Below are 19,782 nucleotides of genomic sequence, written 5' to 3'. Positions count from 1 at the left end.
CCAAGTATACATATGTAACAAACCTGCACGTTATGCACATGTACCCTAGAACTTAAAGTATAATAAAAAAAAAAATTTAAAAAAAAAATTTTTTTTCCTTGAGACTAAATCTTTCTTCTCTTTCTAATTCTTGATTAGGTCTTTTTCTAATTATTTCCTTCAGGAGTATACTCACAATTTGTATATATCGGTGCTACATTATTGGTACTCACTGAAAAGTAGTAATAAAATTTGCATATGCCCCATTTTAACATAATGGAAATTCAAGGTTATTGAGGTATGAATGAAGTCATAGAAAAAGAACATTCTGAAAAAAATAGCAATTTTTAAAAATGTTATTTTATATTCCGAGATACATGTGTAGGATTTGCAAGTTTGTTACATAGGTAACAAACCTATCAAACTGTCACCTAGGTATTAAGCCACATATGCATTAGCTTTTTATCCTGATGCCCTCCCTCCCCCAGATTCCCTGTCAGGTCCCAGTGTTTGTTTTCCTCTCCCTGTGTCCATGTGTTCTCACTGTTCAGCTCCCACTTGGAAGTGATAACATGCAGTGTTTGGTTTTCTGTTCCTGCCTTTTATCCATGTCCCTACATGATCTCTTTCCTTTTTATGACTGATTAGTATTCCTTGGTGTGTATGTACCACATTTTCTTTATCCAGTCTATCATCCATGAACATTTGGGTTGATTCCATGTCTTTGCTATTGTGAACAGTGCTTTGGTGAACATATGCACGCGTGTATCTTTATAATAGAATGATTTATATTCCTTTGGGTATATGCCTAGTAATGGGATTGCTGGATCCAATAGTAATTCTGGTTCTAGGTCTTTGAGGAATTGCCACAGTGTCTTCCACAGTGGTTGAACTAACACCACCAACAGTGTAAAAGCATTCCTATTTTTCCATAGCTTCACCAGCGTCTGTTGTTTCTTGACTTTTTAATAATTGCCATTCTGACTGGTGTGAGATGGTATCTCATTGTGGTTTTGATTTGCATTTCTCTAACCATCGGTGATGTTGACCTTTTTATCATGTTTGTTGGCCACATGAATGTCTTCTTTTGAGAAGTGTGTATTCATGTCCTTTGCCCACTTTTTGATGGGGTTGTTTGTTTTTTTGTTATAAATTTGTTTAAGTTCCTTGTAGGTACTAGATATTAGACCTTTGTCAGATGGATAGATTACAAGAATTTTCTCCCATTCTGGAGGTTGTCTGTTCACTCTGATGATAGTTTCTTTTGCTGTGCAGAAGCTCTTTTATTAGATCCCATTTGCCAATTTTTGCTTTTATTGCAGTTGCTGTTGACATTTTTTGTTATGAAATCTTTGCCTGTGCCTATGTCCTGAATCGTATTGCCTAGATTTTCTTCTAGGGTTTTCATAGTTCTGGGTTTTACATTTAAGTGTTGAATCTATGTTGAGTTAATTTTTGTGTAAGGTGTGAGGCAGGGGTCCAGTTTCAATGTTCTGCATGTGGCTAGCCAGTTTTCCCAGCACCACTTTTAAATAGGGAATCCTTTCCCTATTGCTTGTTTTTGTCAGGTTTGTCAAATATAAGATGGTTGATGTGTAGCCTTATTTCTGATGTCTTATTTCTGTTCCATTGGTCTATATGTCTGTTTTTGTATCTGTACCATGCTGTTTTGGTTATTCCAGTATAGTTTGAAGTCAGGTGGTATGATGTCTCCAGCTTTGTTCTTTTTGTTTAGGATTGTCTTGGCTATATAGGCTCTTTTTTGTTTCCGTATGAATTTTAAAGTAGTTTTTTCTAATTCTGTGAAGAACGTCAATGGTAATTTAATAAGAATAGCATAGGATCTATAAATTACTTTGGGCGGTATGGCTGTGGATTTGTCATAAATGGCTCTTATTTTGAAGTATGTTCCCGTAAGTACCTTGTTTATTGAATGTTGAATTTTATCGAAGACCTTTTCCTGTGTCTATTAAGATAATCATATGGTTTTTGTCTTTAGTTCTGTTCATGTGATGAATTGTGTTTATTGATTTGCGTGTGTTGAACCAGCCTTGCATCCCGTGGATGAAGCCGACTTGATGGTGGTGGATAAGTTTTTTGATGTGCTGCTGGATTTGGTTCCCAGTATTTTATTGAGGATTTTTGCATCGATGTTCATCAGGGATATTGGCCTTAACGTTTTTTTCTTTCTTTATTGTGTCTCTGCCAGGTTTTGGTATCAGGATGATGCTGGCCTCATAAAATTAGTTAGGAAGTAACTCCTCCTTTTCAATTGTTTGAAATAGTTTCAGTAGAAATGGTACCTGTTCCGTTTTGTACCTCTGGTAGAATTCAGCTGTAAATCCATCTGGTCCTGGGCTTTTTTTGATTGGTTGTTTGTAGGCTATTTATTACTGCCTCAGTTTCAGAACTTGTATATTAGTCTATTCAGGGATTCAACTTCTTCCTGGTTCAGTGTTGGGAGGGTGTATGTGTCCAGCAATTTATCCATTTCTTCTAGTTTTTCTAGTTTATTTGCATAGAGGTGTTTATAGTATTCTCTGATGGTTGTCTGCATTTCTGTGGGGTCAATAGGGATATCCCCTGTATCATTTTTTATTGTGTCTCTTTGATTCTAAAGTGATTCTTATGTCTCAACCTCCCAAGTAGCTGAGATTACAGGTGTGCACCATCATGCCTGGCTAATTTTTGTATTTTTGATAGAGATGGGGTTTCACCATGTTGGCCAGGCTGATCTCGAACTCCTGACCTCATGTGATCCACCTGCCTCAGCCTCCCAAACTGCTGGGATTACAGGCGTGAGCCAGCATGCCCAGCCTCATTGATTTTTTGAAGAGTTTTTTGTGTCTCTGTATCCTTCATTTCTGCTCTGATCTTGGCTATTTCTTGTCTTCTGCTAGCTTTGGGTTTTGTGTGTGTGTGTGTGTATTTTGTGGGTTTTTTTCTTATTAATTTATTTATTTTTACAATTTAAAATTAAATATTGCTTCTAAAACAGAACATGTGAAAATAAACTTTTTTTTAAAAGAGAGATGTTATTTTTATTAGATTTGATTGGTGAAGTTTTTTTTGGAGCCTATGGCATCATAATTTCCCCTCAAAGAACAGATAGAATTTGGAAACATATTTTAGGTGAGCAAAAGAGTCTTAGAGATGGTAAGATTTTAGATATGTATTGGGAAACTAGTTCTTTCAGCATTTTAAAATCACCTTTTATATACATTGGATATTTTTTAACTACTTTTAAAATATGGGGAGTTTCAAAGGTCAAACTCCAGTATGTATTGTTAAGTTTATTCATTTCTGGCACATTTCTCCATTTTGATTTTAGATTCATCTTGTAGCACCAAATGTTAACATGTAACATTCATACATTACAGTGTAACATTCTGCACGACAAAATGAATCCAAAATGTTAGTCCAAAATGTTAATCTGAAGTTATATTCAGAGATTATTAATGAAATTCTGGAAGCATAAATTATGAGAGTACTCAGCAAGTGCTCTAAAATAGTATCACTATGTCCATGTAAAAAACTAAATAATCTTCCCAATAATTACACGTTGTTGAACATTAATTATTGAGTTTTTCTTTATACAACCAATCTACGCTTAGCTGAAACTTTGTTATTATGTCTTCTTTTTTAGCCTGACACTATTAGAAGCAATCCTCACTGTATTAAAGAAACTACAAGTGATGATGTAAGTACTGCTGACACTAACAGCCTGAAGAAGAGCATGAGAGTCACTAAAAACAAATTGAGGAACATACAGTCAGCAATGGTTTTTGTCCATTCTGTTTTCAACACATCTGTTAAACTTTTATTTCTATTATTCAGAATTTTATTTTGATATCAACAGTTGGGTTTTCTTGGTCCAGTATGCTTTTGCATTTCTTTATTAATATTAATTATACTTATTTAAAATTCTTATTTATGATATGTATTTTCCTTTGGTGTTCATTTATTTATTGTGTTTGATTTGGTGGCTTTCCTTCATTGTGCTGCCTTCCTTTAGTGTTTGTTAATTTTCCGTTGTCAAGCCATCTTTATATTTGAGAACGTCTGTTCTGTTCCTTGTTGGTTGTTTTTAACATGGTCTGCCCCTGCAGTTTATGGGAATTGTACCTACCTGAAGCATACTGCCGTTTCTCTCTTTGCTGCCATGCTTAATCCATGGGTGAAAGTCAGCACAAATGGAGATGGGAAGCAGAGCTGTTCATCCCAGCTCCTTGATTGGTCATCCTTTGGTCTATCTAGTTTATCCCCTCCTCCTTCTTATATTACTTGACTCTTATCCTTATTTATTTTTTTCTGTTAAAAATATATCTCATTATAAATAACTTTAATTGGGGAAAGAGGTACAAGATTGTGCTTAGTCTGTCACTGGATTTAACTTAATATGTAATATTTAGCAGCATTCTAGTGATATACTTAGATTTAGTGTAGGGTGATCTTAGAGCTGTAGACTTTTGGTTTTACAGTGTAATTATGAAGCAAAATAAATGACCCATGTGTATTTCCTATTGGGTTAGCTGAAATGTCAATTCAATGGCTCTTTTGGCAATTTCTCAAGTATCTGTTAATTATATTAGAGTGTATATCATGAGGAAAATATGTATGAGGAAAATAGCATTTGAGATTTGAGCAATTAATTCACTTCTTAAAGGTCCTTAAGTACTTTTTTCCTATGTCAATTAACTCATTTCATCTGAAGTTACATTCAGAGATTGCTTATCAAATTCTGGAAGCATAAATTATGAGAGTACTCAAATGTTCTAAAATAGTATCACTGTGTCCAGGTGAAAAACTAAATAATCCTCCCAATAATTCCACATTGTCAAACATTAATTATTAGGTTTTTCTTTATATAACTAATCTATGCGTAACTGAAACTTTGTTATCATGTCTTCTTTTCCTAGCCTGACGCTGTTAGAAGCAATCTTCCCCATATTAAAGAAACTACAAGTGATGATGTAAGTGCTACTAACACTAACAACCTGAAGAAGACCATGAGAGTCGCTAAAAACAAATTGAGGAACACACAGTCAGCAACTGAAAATCCTAATGATGATGTTAGTGTAGAGGAAGACAAACAAGGAAAGCCAAATAAAAAGGTGGTAAAGACGGTGCCCCAGTTGACTACACAAGACATGAAACCGGAAACTCCTGAGAAGGAAGTTGATTCTACACACCAGAAAGCTCATACAAAGCCACAGCCAGGCATTGATCATCAGAAAAGTGAGAAAGCAAATGAGGGAAGAGAAGAGAATGATTTAGAAGGGGACGAAGAACTGATGCAAGCATATCAGCGCCATGTAACTGAAGAAATGGCAAAGGAGATTAAGAAGAAAATAAGAAAAAAACTGAAAGAACAGTTGACTTACTTTCCCTCAGGTACTTTATTCCATGATGACAAATCAAGCAGTGAAAAAAAGAAAAGAAAAGAAAGTTCCAGTCTTCTCTAAAGCTGAAACAAGGTATTTTACATTGATAAATGTAAAATATCCTCTTAGAAAAACACTCTATTATTTTCAGGGTTTGAATATTATCTGTGGTTTAACAAAGAAAATTTTTAGGCTTTTATTTGGAGACATTGCCACTAAGATAAGAACACCTAGCTTTTACGTAGCACCTTACTATGTACTAGGTCCTTTACAAGAATTAACTCATTTATTTCTTACGACAGTCTTATGAGGAAAAGTAATATTCTTCCTATCTTGCTGATGAGGCAACTGAAGTATAGAACTAGTAAGAGGCTGAGCCAGAACCTTGTCTCTACCCTGAACTACTCACTTACATCTGCTTTCAAAGTAATAGCAACCTAATTACTTCCCCTTTTTTGAGTTACAAATACCTGTTTGGATATATAAATACAGCTTTTTTTCTTACACAAATAACATTAGCTCATTGTAGAAAAACTATTCAAAGGTAATCGCTGTTGGCAATTTGGTATTCTAATCTTTTTCTCTCTATGATGCTTATATATGTATGTACTTGTATATAGAGTATGAGTTTAAATGAACATATACATATATATGTGTTCTCTACTTGGATAAAACAATAAGATAAAAATGCTTTTTAACTGCTATAATTAACTTTGTTCCCCCCTGCAGTTCTCCTCTAGAGAAACAGCTTGAGGTGGGAACATTCTATATGTGACTATTCCTTGGCATTCAGGATCAATTTCCCCTAAAAAGCTCCGTCAAAAATAATTCCCCTCTTTTCAAAAGCTAGGTGACCAGTGATAATAAAGATATGGCAAACCAGGTTGCTGCAGGGACATGATAGTGTGTATTATCTGTTGATGCATTAAAGAGATTATCCCATAATTTAGCAGCTTTTAGGATGACAAGCATTTATTGTCTCATAGTTTCTATGGGCCAGCAATCTGGGACTGACTTTGCTGGGTGTCTCTGTCAATCACAGGTTGCAATCAGGATGTTAGCCAGGACTGAAATCACCTCAAGCCTTGACTTGGGGAGGATCTGTCAAGTGACATAGCTGTTAGAAGGCCTTAGAAGATCCAGTTCTCAGCTCATTCATGTGGCTGTTGGTAGGCCTCAGGTCCTGACTGGCTTTGGGCCAAGTATACCAGTTCCTTGCCACATGGACTTCCTCCATGTGGTCTACTCACAATATGGCCACTTGCTTCCCCAGACCAAGGGCTCTGAGAGAGAGCAAGACAGAAGTCACAGTCTTTTTGGAACCTAATCTTATAAGTGGCATTCATTACTTTTATCATATTCTGTCTGTTAGAAGTAAGTCATTAGGTCCAGCCCACACTGAAAAGAAAGGGGATTACACAAAGACATGAATATGAAGAGGTGGGGATCAGTAAGATCCATCTTAGAGGCTTCCTACCACAGTAAACTATAAATCTTCCTTCTTATAGCTACCACCTCTGTGGTAGACTGGTAAGCCATAGTCAACATGAAATAAGGTTAGCTCATGAATTGTAAATAACACATGACAGTGGTGTGCAAAGGGTAGCTGTTCTCCTTAAAGAACAGTGTTTGGTGATCAAATAGAATGGCTTTCTGGAATGACTAATTTGAAATATTTCTCTAGTCTTATTTTCCTCAACCCGTTTTTTTGGAAAGGTGACTAAATATATTGGAAATTAATTTTTTATTATTTAAATGCAGATTTTTTTTTACTTGATACATTAAAATGTTAGTAGGTTGGTTTTTCTTTAAACTCAGTATGCCTCTGGGTTGCTACTTCTTACCATTTACTAGTTCGCGTGATATAGATTTTAATTTTAGTAATAGCCTTCTGAAAATGTAGTGACTCACCAACCACTAGAAAATACAAGGAATTAATTTTTACCTAGAAATCTCAGCCTGAGCAATATGGTGAAACTCCATCTCTACAAAAAGTACAAAAATTAGCCAGGCATGGTGGCATGTGCCTGTAGTCCCAGCTATTTGGGAGGCAGAAGTGGGAGGATTGCTGGAGCCTGGGAGGTTGAGGCAGCAGTGAGCTATGATTGTACCACTGCACTCCAACTTGGGTGACAGAGTGAGACCCAGTCGTAAAAAAAAAAAAGAAAGAAAAGAAAAAAGAGAAATCAAAAGTTGTGCTTGTGAAGCCTCTTGAAGACTGAACAAACCTAGAATACATTTTATACTTTTAAATAAGGTAATTTAAAAATTGGTTGATCAGTCATTTACTTGGCAGCAGGGTGGGCGTGCTTCGATAAGTCTTATGTACAGAGAGATCAATTGCTCATAAAATATTAATACAATTTCCTTTCCCCTGGGGTTTAGAGCTCAGTTTTAGTTGAATCATGTAACTCCTCGCGAAGTTACAACCTATGAGACCTATTTGACAGCTAATCATTTTAGTGTGTAGGAAAATATATGCATCTCAAGAAAAAATAGTAGTGATTTTAGGATTATCTTTGCTCCTATTTACTGTTCACTCTGTTGCATCATGAATAATAATAATTATTATAACAATATATCTGCAATGGCTGATACTTGGATTATATTTGTAGTACATTGACCATCTCTGGTGACACAGTTGAAGGTGAACAAAAGAAGGAATCTTCAGTTAGACCAGTTTCTTCAGATTCTCATCAAGATGATGAAATAAGCTCAATGGAACAAAACACAGAAGGCAGCATGCAAGATGACACAAAACCTAAACCAAAAAAAACAAAAAAGAAGGCTAAAGCAGGTTTGTTATACAAATTAAGTGAAAAATTGTGTACGTTGGTAGCAATAACTTGATTCTAGGAATTTTAGCCCTTAAAAACTAAAACTGTTGGGTATACTTGAAAATAATTCAATACAGAGTATGTGGTACTTATTCTTCGATTCATCTAGATTAAAGTACACATGTATTTGTAGCTGTTTGTCTGTGATGAGTTTGTATCACTTGAGTCTTCTCTGATTCTTTTTATTTTTTTATTTTTGAGATGGTGTTTTGCTCTGTCTCCCAGTCTGGAATGCAGTGACACGATCTTGGCTCATTGTAACCTCCACCTCCCAGGTTGAAGCGATCCTTCTGCCTCAGCCTCCTGAGTAGCTGGGATGACAGGCGCATGCCACCATACCCGGCTATTTTTTGTATTTTTAGTAGAGATGGGGGTTTCACCATGTTGGCCAAGCTGATCTTGAACTCATGACCTCAAGTGATCCACCTGCCTCAGCCTCCCAAAATGCTGGGATTGCAGGCATGAGCCACCATGCCTGACCTTCTCTGATTCTTGACATACTTTAAATTCAACTCTAAAATGATAGTGACTTTGTAGTTGCTATTGTGGCATAGAGGATTTCTTCTTTAAACCATTGAGTTTACATCCTTTAAATGGTTAAGACTCAGTTGTTGAAAGCTATAAATGGTCAGCAGCCAATAAACATTTCTGATGTTAAGGCTGCATCCTGTCAAACATGGGATCTTCCCAATTCCTCAGCCTAATACCACTTCTCTTTCCTTTCTCAACTTTCTCTTTCCATTGTTGCTTTCTGTCTTCTCCTTTTCTTGTTTGTTTTCTCTTATTTTTCTTTACATATTCTTTTCTACTTATACATCCTTTTTTAGGCTTTCAGTTTCAATTTGGCGAAAAATTGGGATCAAAATGGGCAGTTTTAGATTTTATGGTACTTACTCAGAGGATGTAAGTGATGTTTTGTGGTTTCTGTAATTAAATTTTAAAAATCTTTTGTTGAAGCGTAATATATGTATATATATATATATAGAGAAAAGCACTAAGCAGTATATTTGTTTTAAATGTTTGTATATAAAGCACTAAACAGTATACTCATTATATACATATTTTTGAAGTTTTTTCACAAACTGAACATACCTGTAAAATCATTATCTGATTTAAGAAACAGAACATCATTAGCACCCAGAAAAATCACCTTGCCGTTTAGTTGCCCTATAGGAGTAACCACTACCTTGATATCTAACAGAGTTTATTTTTGCTTATTTTTATACTTTAATATGAATAGAATGATAAATACTGTGCTCTTTGTGCCTGGCTTTTTTTTACTCAATGTGAGTTTTGTAAGATTTATACTACTGTTGCTTGCATACAATTGAGCTTATTCATTCTTAATTCTGTTTTTGTATTATTTAGATATCCATTGTGTGAATATACCACAATTAATTGGCCTATTTTATTGATGGACATTTGAGTTGTTTCTAGTTTTAGGCAATTATAAGTAAAATGGTAATTCACATTGCAGTCATGTATTTGGTAAGCACATGCTTACCTTTATCTTGGGCATCTTAGGAGTAGAGTTACTGTCATAGATTATGTATGTTTTTTGCTTTAATAATTACTTCCAGTTTCGAATGTTGGTTTGCCCACTCGCAGTGTTTGAGAGTTGCAGTCACTCCACATCTTTACCAACGTATAATACTGTTTTTTAAAGTTTTAGTCATTCTTGGCAGTGACTAAATTCCTCATTCTTCAGGAATGTATATGATACTCATTTTGGCTTTAATTTTATATCCATGGTAACTAGTGAAGTTGAGTGTTTTCATGTTTATTAACTACTTGGGTTTTGACATTTGTAAATATATTCAAGTTGTGCATTTTTTAAAAAACAGTATTGTCTTTTTCTAATTGATTTGTAATGATAGTTTATATACTCCAATATGAGATTATTCTCAGATATATACATACATGCATACATATTGCAAATGTCTTCCTACTCTAGTTTATTTCTCTCTCATTGGTGTCTTTTGAAAAGCAGAAATTTTTGAATAGTCCAGTTTATGCGTTTTTTTCTTTGATGGTAAGTGCTCTCTGTGATTTAAGAAATCTTTCCCAAGTTCTGAAGGTGTTTCTCTAAAAGTTTTATTTTAAGTTTTACTGTTTCTGTTTTACTTTTCACATTTATATATGCAGTTCATCTGAAATTGGTTTTTGTTTGTTAGGAAGCAGTGATCAAGATACGTTTTCTCGTGTAGATATATATTATAATTGATCCAGTACCATTTACTGAAGAGAGTGTCTTTTTGCCTCTGTGTGGCAGTGTCACTTTTCTCATAAATAACATGACTGTGTTCATGTGTGGATCAGTTGTTATAGTCTCTATTCTTTTACAGTAGACAGTCTGTACCAACACCACCATGTCTAAATACTGTAGCTTTTTAATAGGTCTTGCTATTTAGTATTGTACTCTAGCTTTTTCCTTCTTCATCTGCATTGCCTAGGCTATTCTTTACTTTGCATTTCTATATGGATTTTAGAAGAGCTTCTCAATTCTCCTTCCTTCCTACACCCATCCTGTCTTGCAAGCTGTGATTTTGATCTAGACTGGATGAATCTATAGCGATTCACAGTATAACAGCTCTCTAAAGAGACTTGACATTTTTACAAAGTATTGATTCTCAGTCTATGAATTTGGTATGCACTTCCATTTATTTGCATCTTATTTTAACATATCCCAGTAATATACATTTCAGCAGAATCTCTCCTTAGATTTATTCCTAGGAGTTGATGTTTCTTAATGATATTGTAAATGGCATTTAAAACTTTTTTGATTTTGGCTGGGCGTGGTGGCTCACGCCTGTAATCGCAGCGCTTTGGGAGGCTGAGGCGGGCGGATCACGAGGTCAGGCGATCAAGACCATCCTGCCTAACACGATGAAAGCCCGTCTCTACTAAAAATACAAAAAATTAGCCAGGCATGATGTCGGGCACCTGTAATCCCAACTACTCGGGAGGCTGAGGCAGGAAAATGTGTGAACTCGGGAGGCAGAGCTTGCAGTGAGCTGAGATCGCGCCACTGCACTCCAGCCTGGGCGATAGAGCGAGATTCTGTCTCCAAAAAAAATTTTTTTTTTGCTTTGTGTTTGTTGCTGGTACATATGTGTAGAAATGTATTTACATTTTTTTAACATTGTATCTATTGATTTGCTAAATTCACTTATTGCAAGAGTTTATTTATTTATTTATTTTTGAGACAGGTTCTCGCCTGTCACTCAGGCTGGAGTGCAGTGGCATGATCTCAGCTTACGGCAGCCTCCATTTGCCAGGCTCAAGGGATCCTCCCACCTCAGTCTTCTAAGTAGCTGGTACTACAGGCATGCACCACCATTCCCGGCTAATTTTTTGTAGAGACAAGGTCTCACTACATTTTCCAGGCTAGTCTCAAACTCCTGGGCTCAAGCAATTCTCCTGCCTCACCCTCCCAGATTACTGGGATTACAGGTGTGAGCCATCATGGCCAACAGAGTTTATTGTTATATTGTTTTGATTTTTCTACATATACAATCATGTAATCTGTTAATAATGATAGTTTTATTGCTTCTTTTTCAGTCCTTATGCCTTATAATTTTGCTTGTCTTGGTACAGATCAAGATTTAGTTTCTTATCAGTCTTTTCACTTTTTTTAAAGCTTTTCTCAGCTATTTGATAGACTGTAGTTTTTGATCCAAATTTTCAAATTTTCATTTCTGTAGCATCTGAAAGGCTGTCCCATTTTTTCATTCATGGGATTGGCAATTTGTTTTCTCTCAAATTCTTGATCAGTCTTAGGATTTTAAGTTTATGAGTCTTTTCAAAAACCTTTAGCTTTGATTTTCTCTATTGTAAATTTATGTATTATTTTAGTAGTTTTTCCTTGTAACTATATTATTTTCCTTTGTACTTATTCAAGTTTGATTTGCTACTTATTTCTAACTTTATAAATCGGATTTTATAAGAAAAATTTCAGTCTTCTTTTTTATGCATTTAAGACTAAATTTCCATCAAAATACTACTTTACCTGCATCTCCAAAATTGTTAATATTGTGTCTTTTTATTATGATTTAACAGAAAATATTTTCTAATTTCCGTTTTAATTGATCATGCATTATTTAGAAGTATGTTGCTTAGTTTCAGGCAGCAGATGCTTTTCTAGTTATCTTTTATTGGTTTCTGTCTTCTATTGTTGCAGATAACATTATGAATGATTTCAATCCTCTGAGTTTATCGAGGCGTTTTTTAATGACCATTTTATGGTCAGATTTGGTAAATATTCCATGCTCACTTGAAAAGAATGCAGTTTCTAATGTTGAGTGCAGTGTCCTTTGTATGTCAGTTAGGTCAAGTTTAATTGTGCTCAGTTCTTCTTAGTTTTTTTGGTCTACTTATTCTGTCAGCTGTTGAGAGAGGTATTAACATTTCCACTCTGATTTTGTTTTTCTTGTATCTCTTATCAAGTTATCACTTTTATCATTATGCAGTGCCCTTCTTTATCTCTAATAATTCATAGTCCTAAATAATTTTTTAGCCCTAAAATACGATGGGAGTTTCAGTTTAGTCCTTCAGTGCTTTTCCACTTGCCATTTGCCACTTCAAAATTTGGCAAATTCTTTTAAGCGGGAGACTGGCTATATGTTAGACATCCTTCAGGTATCCTCTGTCTTTTTGTCCCTCTTGCTGCCATGCATGCCGAAATCTCTGCTGGTTTCTCTGTCCCTCAGTAGCAACCTTCTGCCAGAAATCGCACCTGGATTATCAACCTAGATCTGTGACCAGAATTGGTAGATGACCCCAGGTGAAAAGTGGCTCTTGGTCCTCAATGTAAATTGACCACACCCTCCAGGGCTTCATCTTTGCCTGTTTTGTTTTGGTCCCCTTCCCGTGGCAGATCCTGGTCTGCTAGCACCACAAGCCTGGGAGATTTCACTACCTCTCCAGCTTCTCTATAGCATCAGAATTCAGTTTTGTGAGAAAAACTGGTCATGTTTGAGGCTTCTCAAATCTCCAGTTTTATCATTTTAGTCCTGTGGAATGACTGAAAGTGTTGCTGATTTCTCATTCTCCTGGCAGTGACCTTCTGCTTAAGCCAAACTGATCTTCAGCTCACACCCTGAATCAGCAAATGTCCCCAGAGACAGAAGCAGCTGCCAGTCCATCAGCTGACCTCTGACTGATTCTCCCTTTCTGGAATTTTAATCTGTCTAGTATACCTTGTTTCTGTACTTTCTGATGCCTTTAAAATTTAAAATAAGATATTTGTAATTTATTTGGCTCTTTCCAGTTGTTACCCAAAGTGTTTACCTGCTGCATCCTACTGCATCCTACCCAGAGGTAGAAATTCTAGTTGAGTCATGTATATTCCACTTACAAAATACCTAGATATAGTTACTTTTCTGACTTTGACTCTCTTTTTTTTTCTTTTGTATTTCTCCTACTTATTAGGAAAATATAAACAAGGATTTCTCACTTTATTTTTAATGCATTAGCAAATGTAGTATTTTACTTTCAGACTATGGTTTGCTGTTGTCTGGCTTTTTCTTTCTTTCCCCTTGAAGTTCCTTTGTTAACAAAGTGAAATCATCATAGATCTTAAAGATTAGGTTATATGTAAATACAACTGTGGGAACAACTAATTATAACATTGATTTTTTTTTTCCATGCATGTAGTTACAGATGATAACAAAGATGTTGATGGTGATGGTGTTCATGAAATAACAAGCCGAGATAGCCCAGTCTATCCCGAATGTTTGCTTGATGATGACCTTGTCCTGGGAGTTTACATTCACCGAACTGATAGACTTAAGTCAGATTTTATGATTTCTCACCCAATGGTAAAAATTCATGTGGTTGATGAACATACTGGTCAACATGTCAAGAAAGATGATAGGTAATTTTTTTTAATTCCACAGCTAATTCTTGAAACTGAAACTGTCTGCAGTAGAAGTCTTTTTTCTGCCATTGGTATTTGAAAGTCAGTGGGAATGGAGTTAGGATTTGTATTAGAGAATAGTCTACTAGTTGTAGGTGTTCATCAATCATTAACGTTGATCAGAATGTTGTAGAAGAAATGGAGAACATAGAATTCAGTAATTACTTTTCTTTTTTTTTTTGTTGGGGGATGGGGTCTTGCTTTGTTACCCAGACTGGAATGCAGTGGTGCAATGGCAACTCAATTGGCTCACTGCAACCTCTGCCTCCCAAGTTCAAGCAATTCTCCTGCCTCAGCCTCCTGAGTAGCTGGGATTGCAGGTGCCCGCCACCACACCTGGGTAATTTTTGTATTTTTAGTGGAGGCGGAGTTTGGCCAGGCTGATCTCGAACTCCTGACCTCAGGCAATCTGCCTGCCTCAGCCTCCCAAAGTGCTGGGATTACAGGCATGGACCACCATGTCTGACTCAGTGATTACTTTTAAGTGGAAGGGAATAATTCATTTTAAGTGGTAGAGAGCTTCTACCAGCTTACTAGACAGAATTTATGACATAAAATTGCATTGTAAATATTTTATATTGCATTTGTAAATGCTTTAATTGTCCAACCTCATATTTTTCTTTTGAAAGTAATGTTATCTGGGCCTCAAGTAAGGTAGATGAATCTTTAATGTTTTTTCTAAGATTACTTCTATAGCTAATGCATGCTTAGCTATGAAATCCCAAATGAAAAGTACAATGAAATACATGTTTATACTAGAATTAAAAAAAAAAAAATTGTTTGGAAAGCTGGTGGGAAATGGAAACAGGAATATTGTCCAAAAAAAAAAAAAACCCATTCACTTATTCATTTGCCTTAGGGCATGCAAAGAAAATATAACAGCTCAAGGGCTTTACAGTCTTGTGCCTTTTTTTTATGTAAAATCAATTTTATGTCTTTTTTCTTTTTTTAAGACAAGATCTCACTCTCTCTCACCGGCTGGAGTGCAGTGGCACGATCACAACTTACTATAGCCTCAACCTCCCTGGGCTCAGGTGATCCTCCCACCTCAGATTCCCAAGTAGCTGGGATTGCAGACCTGTGCCACCATGCCCAGCTAACTTCTTTTCTATTTTTTGTAGAAACGAGGTTTCACCATGTTACCCAGGCTGGTCCCGAACTCCTTAGCTCAAGCAGTCCACCTGCCTCAACCTCCCAAAGTGCTGGGGTTACAGGCGTGAGCCACCGTGCCTGGCAATGTCTATTTTATTATAAACTCTTATAAAATTCTGAAGGAGTTTATTCCAGCTTTGTATGGCAAAGGTATAATCATACTTCTCACTTTATATTTCTATAATAAAATAATCACGTGAAACTGATTGATAGTACACAAATGTAAGATGGACTGTTACTTTTTTAAGTCTTACAAAATTTGTAAGTTTCTAGGTAGACATCAAAATAATCTTTCCTTTTGTATTATTGTGGCAATTCATTATTTCTGGTTGCCTCACCTTATACACTATATTTTTTTTCTCACCTCAAAATTATAAAAATTGCATTAATGGAAGTATCTTTTTTTGGACAGTGAACGGCGTGTTTCATCTTACTATGAAAAAGAGAATGTGGATTATATTCTTCCTATTATGACCCAGCCATATGATTTTAAACAATTAAAATCAAGACTTCCAGAGTGGGAAGAACAAATTATATTTAATGAAAATTTTCCCTATTTGCTTCGAGGCTCTGATGAGAGTCCTAAAGTCATCCTGTTCTTTGAGGTATGAATTGAATGGAGCAATTCAAATTAAATGATAGTTAATATTTAATAGCACAGATATAAGCTATTATTTTTAGTAGTCCAATAATGCAAAAAAAAGTAGTGTGAGAATTTAATCTCTAGGATTTAGTGTTTGTAGAATGCTGTGGAATACAAGTGAGATGCCCTTTTATAAGCAGTGATAGCATATTTGGTGAGTACTATTTTGCCTACTTTGTATCATTTAATAATTACAACAACCCTGTGACTGTTAACTGTACTGAAGTGATGAATCCACTCTATATGAATGTATTTCTCCATTTTTAACCCATTTCACAAAGTGTAAACTCATTTAACCGTATCAGACACCCTAAGAATTATGTGTACCACCTGGATAAATAAATGTACACAGATCAGTTAATTAATGCAATTTCATATGTTACCAAAAATGATGTAGAACTTCTGATATGTAAAGGGTTAGTGGTGGGTCAGAGAACTCAGTGAAAGCTTTATGGAATAGATGGCTTTTGAGCCGACTAGTTATTATATAATTTTCTTAAAAATGAGTTTTGGGGTAAAAGTGATTTCTCCAAAGTTACTCAAATTTTAAGCATAAAAAAAATGTGTTTGGAGATAGTTTGAACCTAGAATACCGCATTTCTTTTCTCTATCATGTGTTCTGTCTCCATAAGCAAAGGAAAGTAGAGAAAGCCCCCCTTCCAGCGTAAGCTAGATGGAGAAGTTTAGCATGGGAACAGCAAGTAACTTGGCATAACCAGTGCTGAAGATTCTTTTTTTTTAGAATTACTTGTTTTTATGATCCTTCACTTTCAGGTTGTCTGTATTTATGATACAAATATTCCAATATTTACATTTGTGATTATGTTGTGTGTGATTTACATAAAGCTGTTATTGTTGGACAATGGGTATAATTTTTACCTTAAGGAATTTTTTCCTTGTCTTCAAAATTTGTCTTTTGTTATAATTTTCGGATAGATTGTTGTATTATAAACACTTTTGGTTGCTTCTTAAGTTTTCATATAATATGTTATTGCCTATGCAACTACTTTTTGATCTCAGTTTTTAGGTGTTTATTGAGGACAACTTGATAATGTCTGTCACAAGTCTTTAAAACCATTATTTTACTCCTAGGTATTTATCTTAAGGAAAACATGGCAAGTCCACAAAGATGTGTGTGCAGTGATATTTATTTCAACACTGTTTATAATGGCAAAAATTTTAGGGAGATAAAATAGCCTAAATTTAGATCAGTAAGAGATATGGTTAAATAAGTTATAATTTTTGTTAAGTTTATGGTATTTGTGACGGAAGAATAGTAGGCAGTCATTAACATTATGGTATTCATGTGTACGTATTGACATGAAGAGATACTCACTACATGTTATATGAAAATAATTTGTGAAATAGCATTATTAGATTTGTAGTTCCATACATATGTTTAGGAATGCACAGAAAAAGATTTAGCCACCATTAACATGGCGGCCAACTATGGGTCTGGATTACAAGTTGTTTTTACTTTGCATATATATATTTTTTATATTATGTTTTCACTGAGCATGTATTATATCTGTAAAAAAGATTTTGGTATCCAAAAAACACAGACGAATGGAGTCTGTATCATTTCTCAAGCAGTATTTTTTCTATAAAGATCTCATTTTCGCAGCTGAGCTTTTAATAAGCACCAGTAAGTTTGAAGTGATAGCCTCTTATAAGTACCTAGAATACAATCTCTGTGGCAGGTTGCTTGCAAATCCATGAGCTTTAATGTCCAGACAGGATAGAGGAATGGAAGAAATCCTCTTGAGAAGCCTAATTATAACATATATCCAAAGAGAAAATCCTCAACTTCAAGAAGGTGATCCAAGACAAAGACCCAGAAATAGAGTCGTGAGTTTTTTAAACAATCCTTTGAAGTCTGCTCTGATACATAAAAAACAATGAAAGCTTAAGAATTCTATGCCTAGTGTATTTGTACCTAGGTTATATTTGAGGTGATTAACACTTTGCCTTGGATTTGAAATAAATCTTAGTATTTATGAATGAAAGATAAAGTAGTCAGAAAATGGACCCTCCCTAATTGAATGAGTTAACTTTAAGGTGAATGAAATGAGATAAAATGTTTTACTCCCTGTAAAGGTCAGTGTTTTAAGTACTATACAAATGATTTTAAAATTTGTAATAATATACCATTAGAAAATACTAAATTTTAGGTAGCCTAGTCTTCTGTGAATTTATTTGCAGATTCTTGATTTCTTAAGCATGGATGAAATTAAGAATAATTCTGAGGTTCAAAACCAAGAATGTGGCTTTCGGAAAATTGCCTGGGCATTTCTTAAGGTATGTTTTCACCATTTTAAACACTTTTAAAATAGTCTTCAAATGTAGTTGGCTACTTTCTCCTACGTCAGTTTGGTTTCATATAAGGAATTAGAATCTAAGGTAAGGTTGTAAGAATGAAGAGTTATTAATTCAAGCTCAGGTTATGATCATTCAGATTCTTAAATATTTATAAATTTTTGTGTGCCAGTTACAGTATGTGCCAGTTACACCATTTGGTTCTGAGGATGTAGCATTAAAAAAGACACAAACAGCCATGCCATTTATTCAATTCAACAAATATTTATTAAGACTTTTCTGTGTGCCAGCTACTGTTCTTGTCAGTGGACAAAGATGACAAATCTTTGAACTGCTGGACTTCATATTCCAGCAACATGAACATAAAACAGTTGACTTCACAATCTGTCATTTAATTATAAATTTTTATAAGTATCATAAAGAGGTACGGGATGGATGATGGACTGTGGGGTCAGGGAAAGGATTCCTGAGGAAGAGATACACTGCCACCAGTGGGGAAGAGATGGTCCATGGTAGAGGGTACAATATATGCAAAATCCCTGATATTTGAAGGAGCAGGGTTAATTCAGAAAATCAGAAAAAGGCCACCAGGATTGGAGGACAGAGACTAAGGGTGCATGAAGAGGTTACTAAGGTCAATGGGATGTTAATTATGATGAGGTCTTCTCAGTCATTATAGCTAGAGGAAGCCATTATAGAATTTAAAGAGCAATGGGAAGCCACTATGGGATTTTAAACAAAACAATAAAATAATCTGATTTATGTTTTAGAAAGATATATACTCTGTTATGCAGAGAACAGATCCTAGAGGGAGCAAATGTGGATACTTGATAATCAGGAAATTCTTACAGTAGTCTAGGTAAAAAATGTCTTTGTACATTTGTCTTTGACTGGGTGGCTCTGACTAGGAGGTCTTTGACGAGGATGTTTCAGCAAAGATGAAAGATACAGATTGATGCTTTTTAAAAAGGATATTTTAATTTTATAATATCTGTTATTCCTTCAGACATCAATTTAAATTATGAAAAGTCTTGAGTAATTAGTCTATTTTGTACCATCTTATAAAAACATTTTCATTTGTGCATCCATTCATTCAACACATGTGATCTATGAAATGTGAGATAGTCTGCTAAATACAGTACATTCATAGATAAATTAGACATTTTATATACCTGCCCTCCAATTTAATTTCTATGCAGACCTGTTACCTACGTTATTATGTGCTACAGAGCAGATGCCGTGAAAATCCGGTTGAAACATTTAATCCTTATTGGGGGTTAGAGAGAGGTTTTAGAAGTATTACAGTCAAAGGACTGAATAGCCGCCAGGTTGGCTGTGGTGAGTAAGTAATTGAGAGTGGCCTTAGGCATCACCTGGTCCAGTGTACTATCTGTGATCACCCTTATATAAATCTGTTATGCCTTTTTCCATACCAGCTTTGATACTGATTTAGAGCAAAGAAAAAAGCCATTTTAAAAAAAAAGCAAAAAAGTTCACTTTCACATAGTAAACATTGCCATCTTGTGGTTTTTTTTTTTTTTTTTTTTGGTGAAC

At 35.1% G+C, this 19,782-nt stretch overlaps 1 protein-coding gene across 1 annotated transcript in view; it reads left to right on the top strand.

The window, feature by feature from the left end:
* Nucleotides 1-19,782, top strand: part of AHI1 (Abelson helper integration site 1) — a 228,776-nt gene that overhangs the window by 22,001 nt on the left and 186,993 nt on the right. Inside the window, 7 exon segments of the mRNA XM_017875481.1 lie at nucleotides 3,626-3,679; nucleotides 4,899-5,419; nucleotides 5,421-5,456; nucleotides 7,979-8,160; nucleotides 13,856-14,075; nucleotides 15,682-15,874; nucleotides 18,115-18,210. Coding sequence (XP_017730970.1) covers nucleotides 3,626-3,679; nucleotides 4,899-5,419; nucleotides 5,421-5,456; nucleotides 7,979-8,160; nucleotides 13,856-14,075; nucleotides 15,682-15,874; nucleotides 18,115-18,210 — 1,302 coding nt within the window.

Source organism: Rhinopithecus bieti, unplaced genomic scaffold (genome assembly GCF_001698545.2).
Source record: "Rhinopithecus bieti isolate Rb0 unplaced genomic scaffold, ASM169854v2 scaffold_9615, whole genome shotgun sequence".
NCBI classification, from domain to species: Eukaryota; Metazoa; Chordata; class Mammalia; order Primates; family Cercopithecidae; genus Rhinopithecus; species Rhinopithecus bieti.
This window is presented reverse-complemented; position numbering and strand designations above follow the sequence as displayed.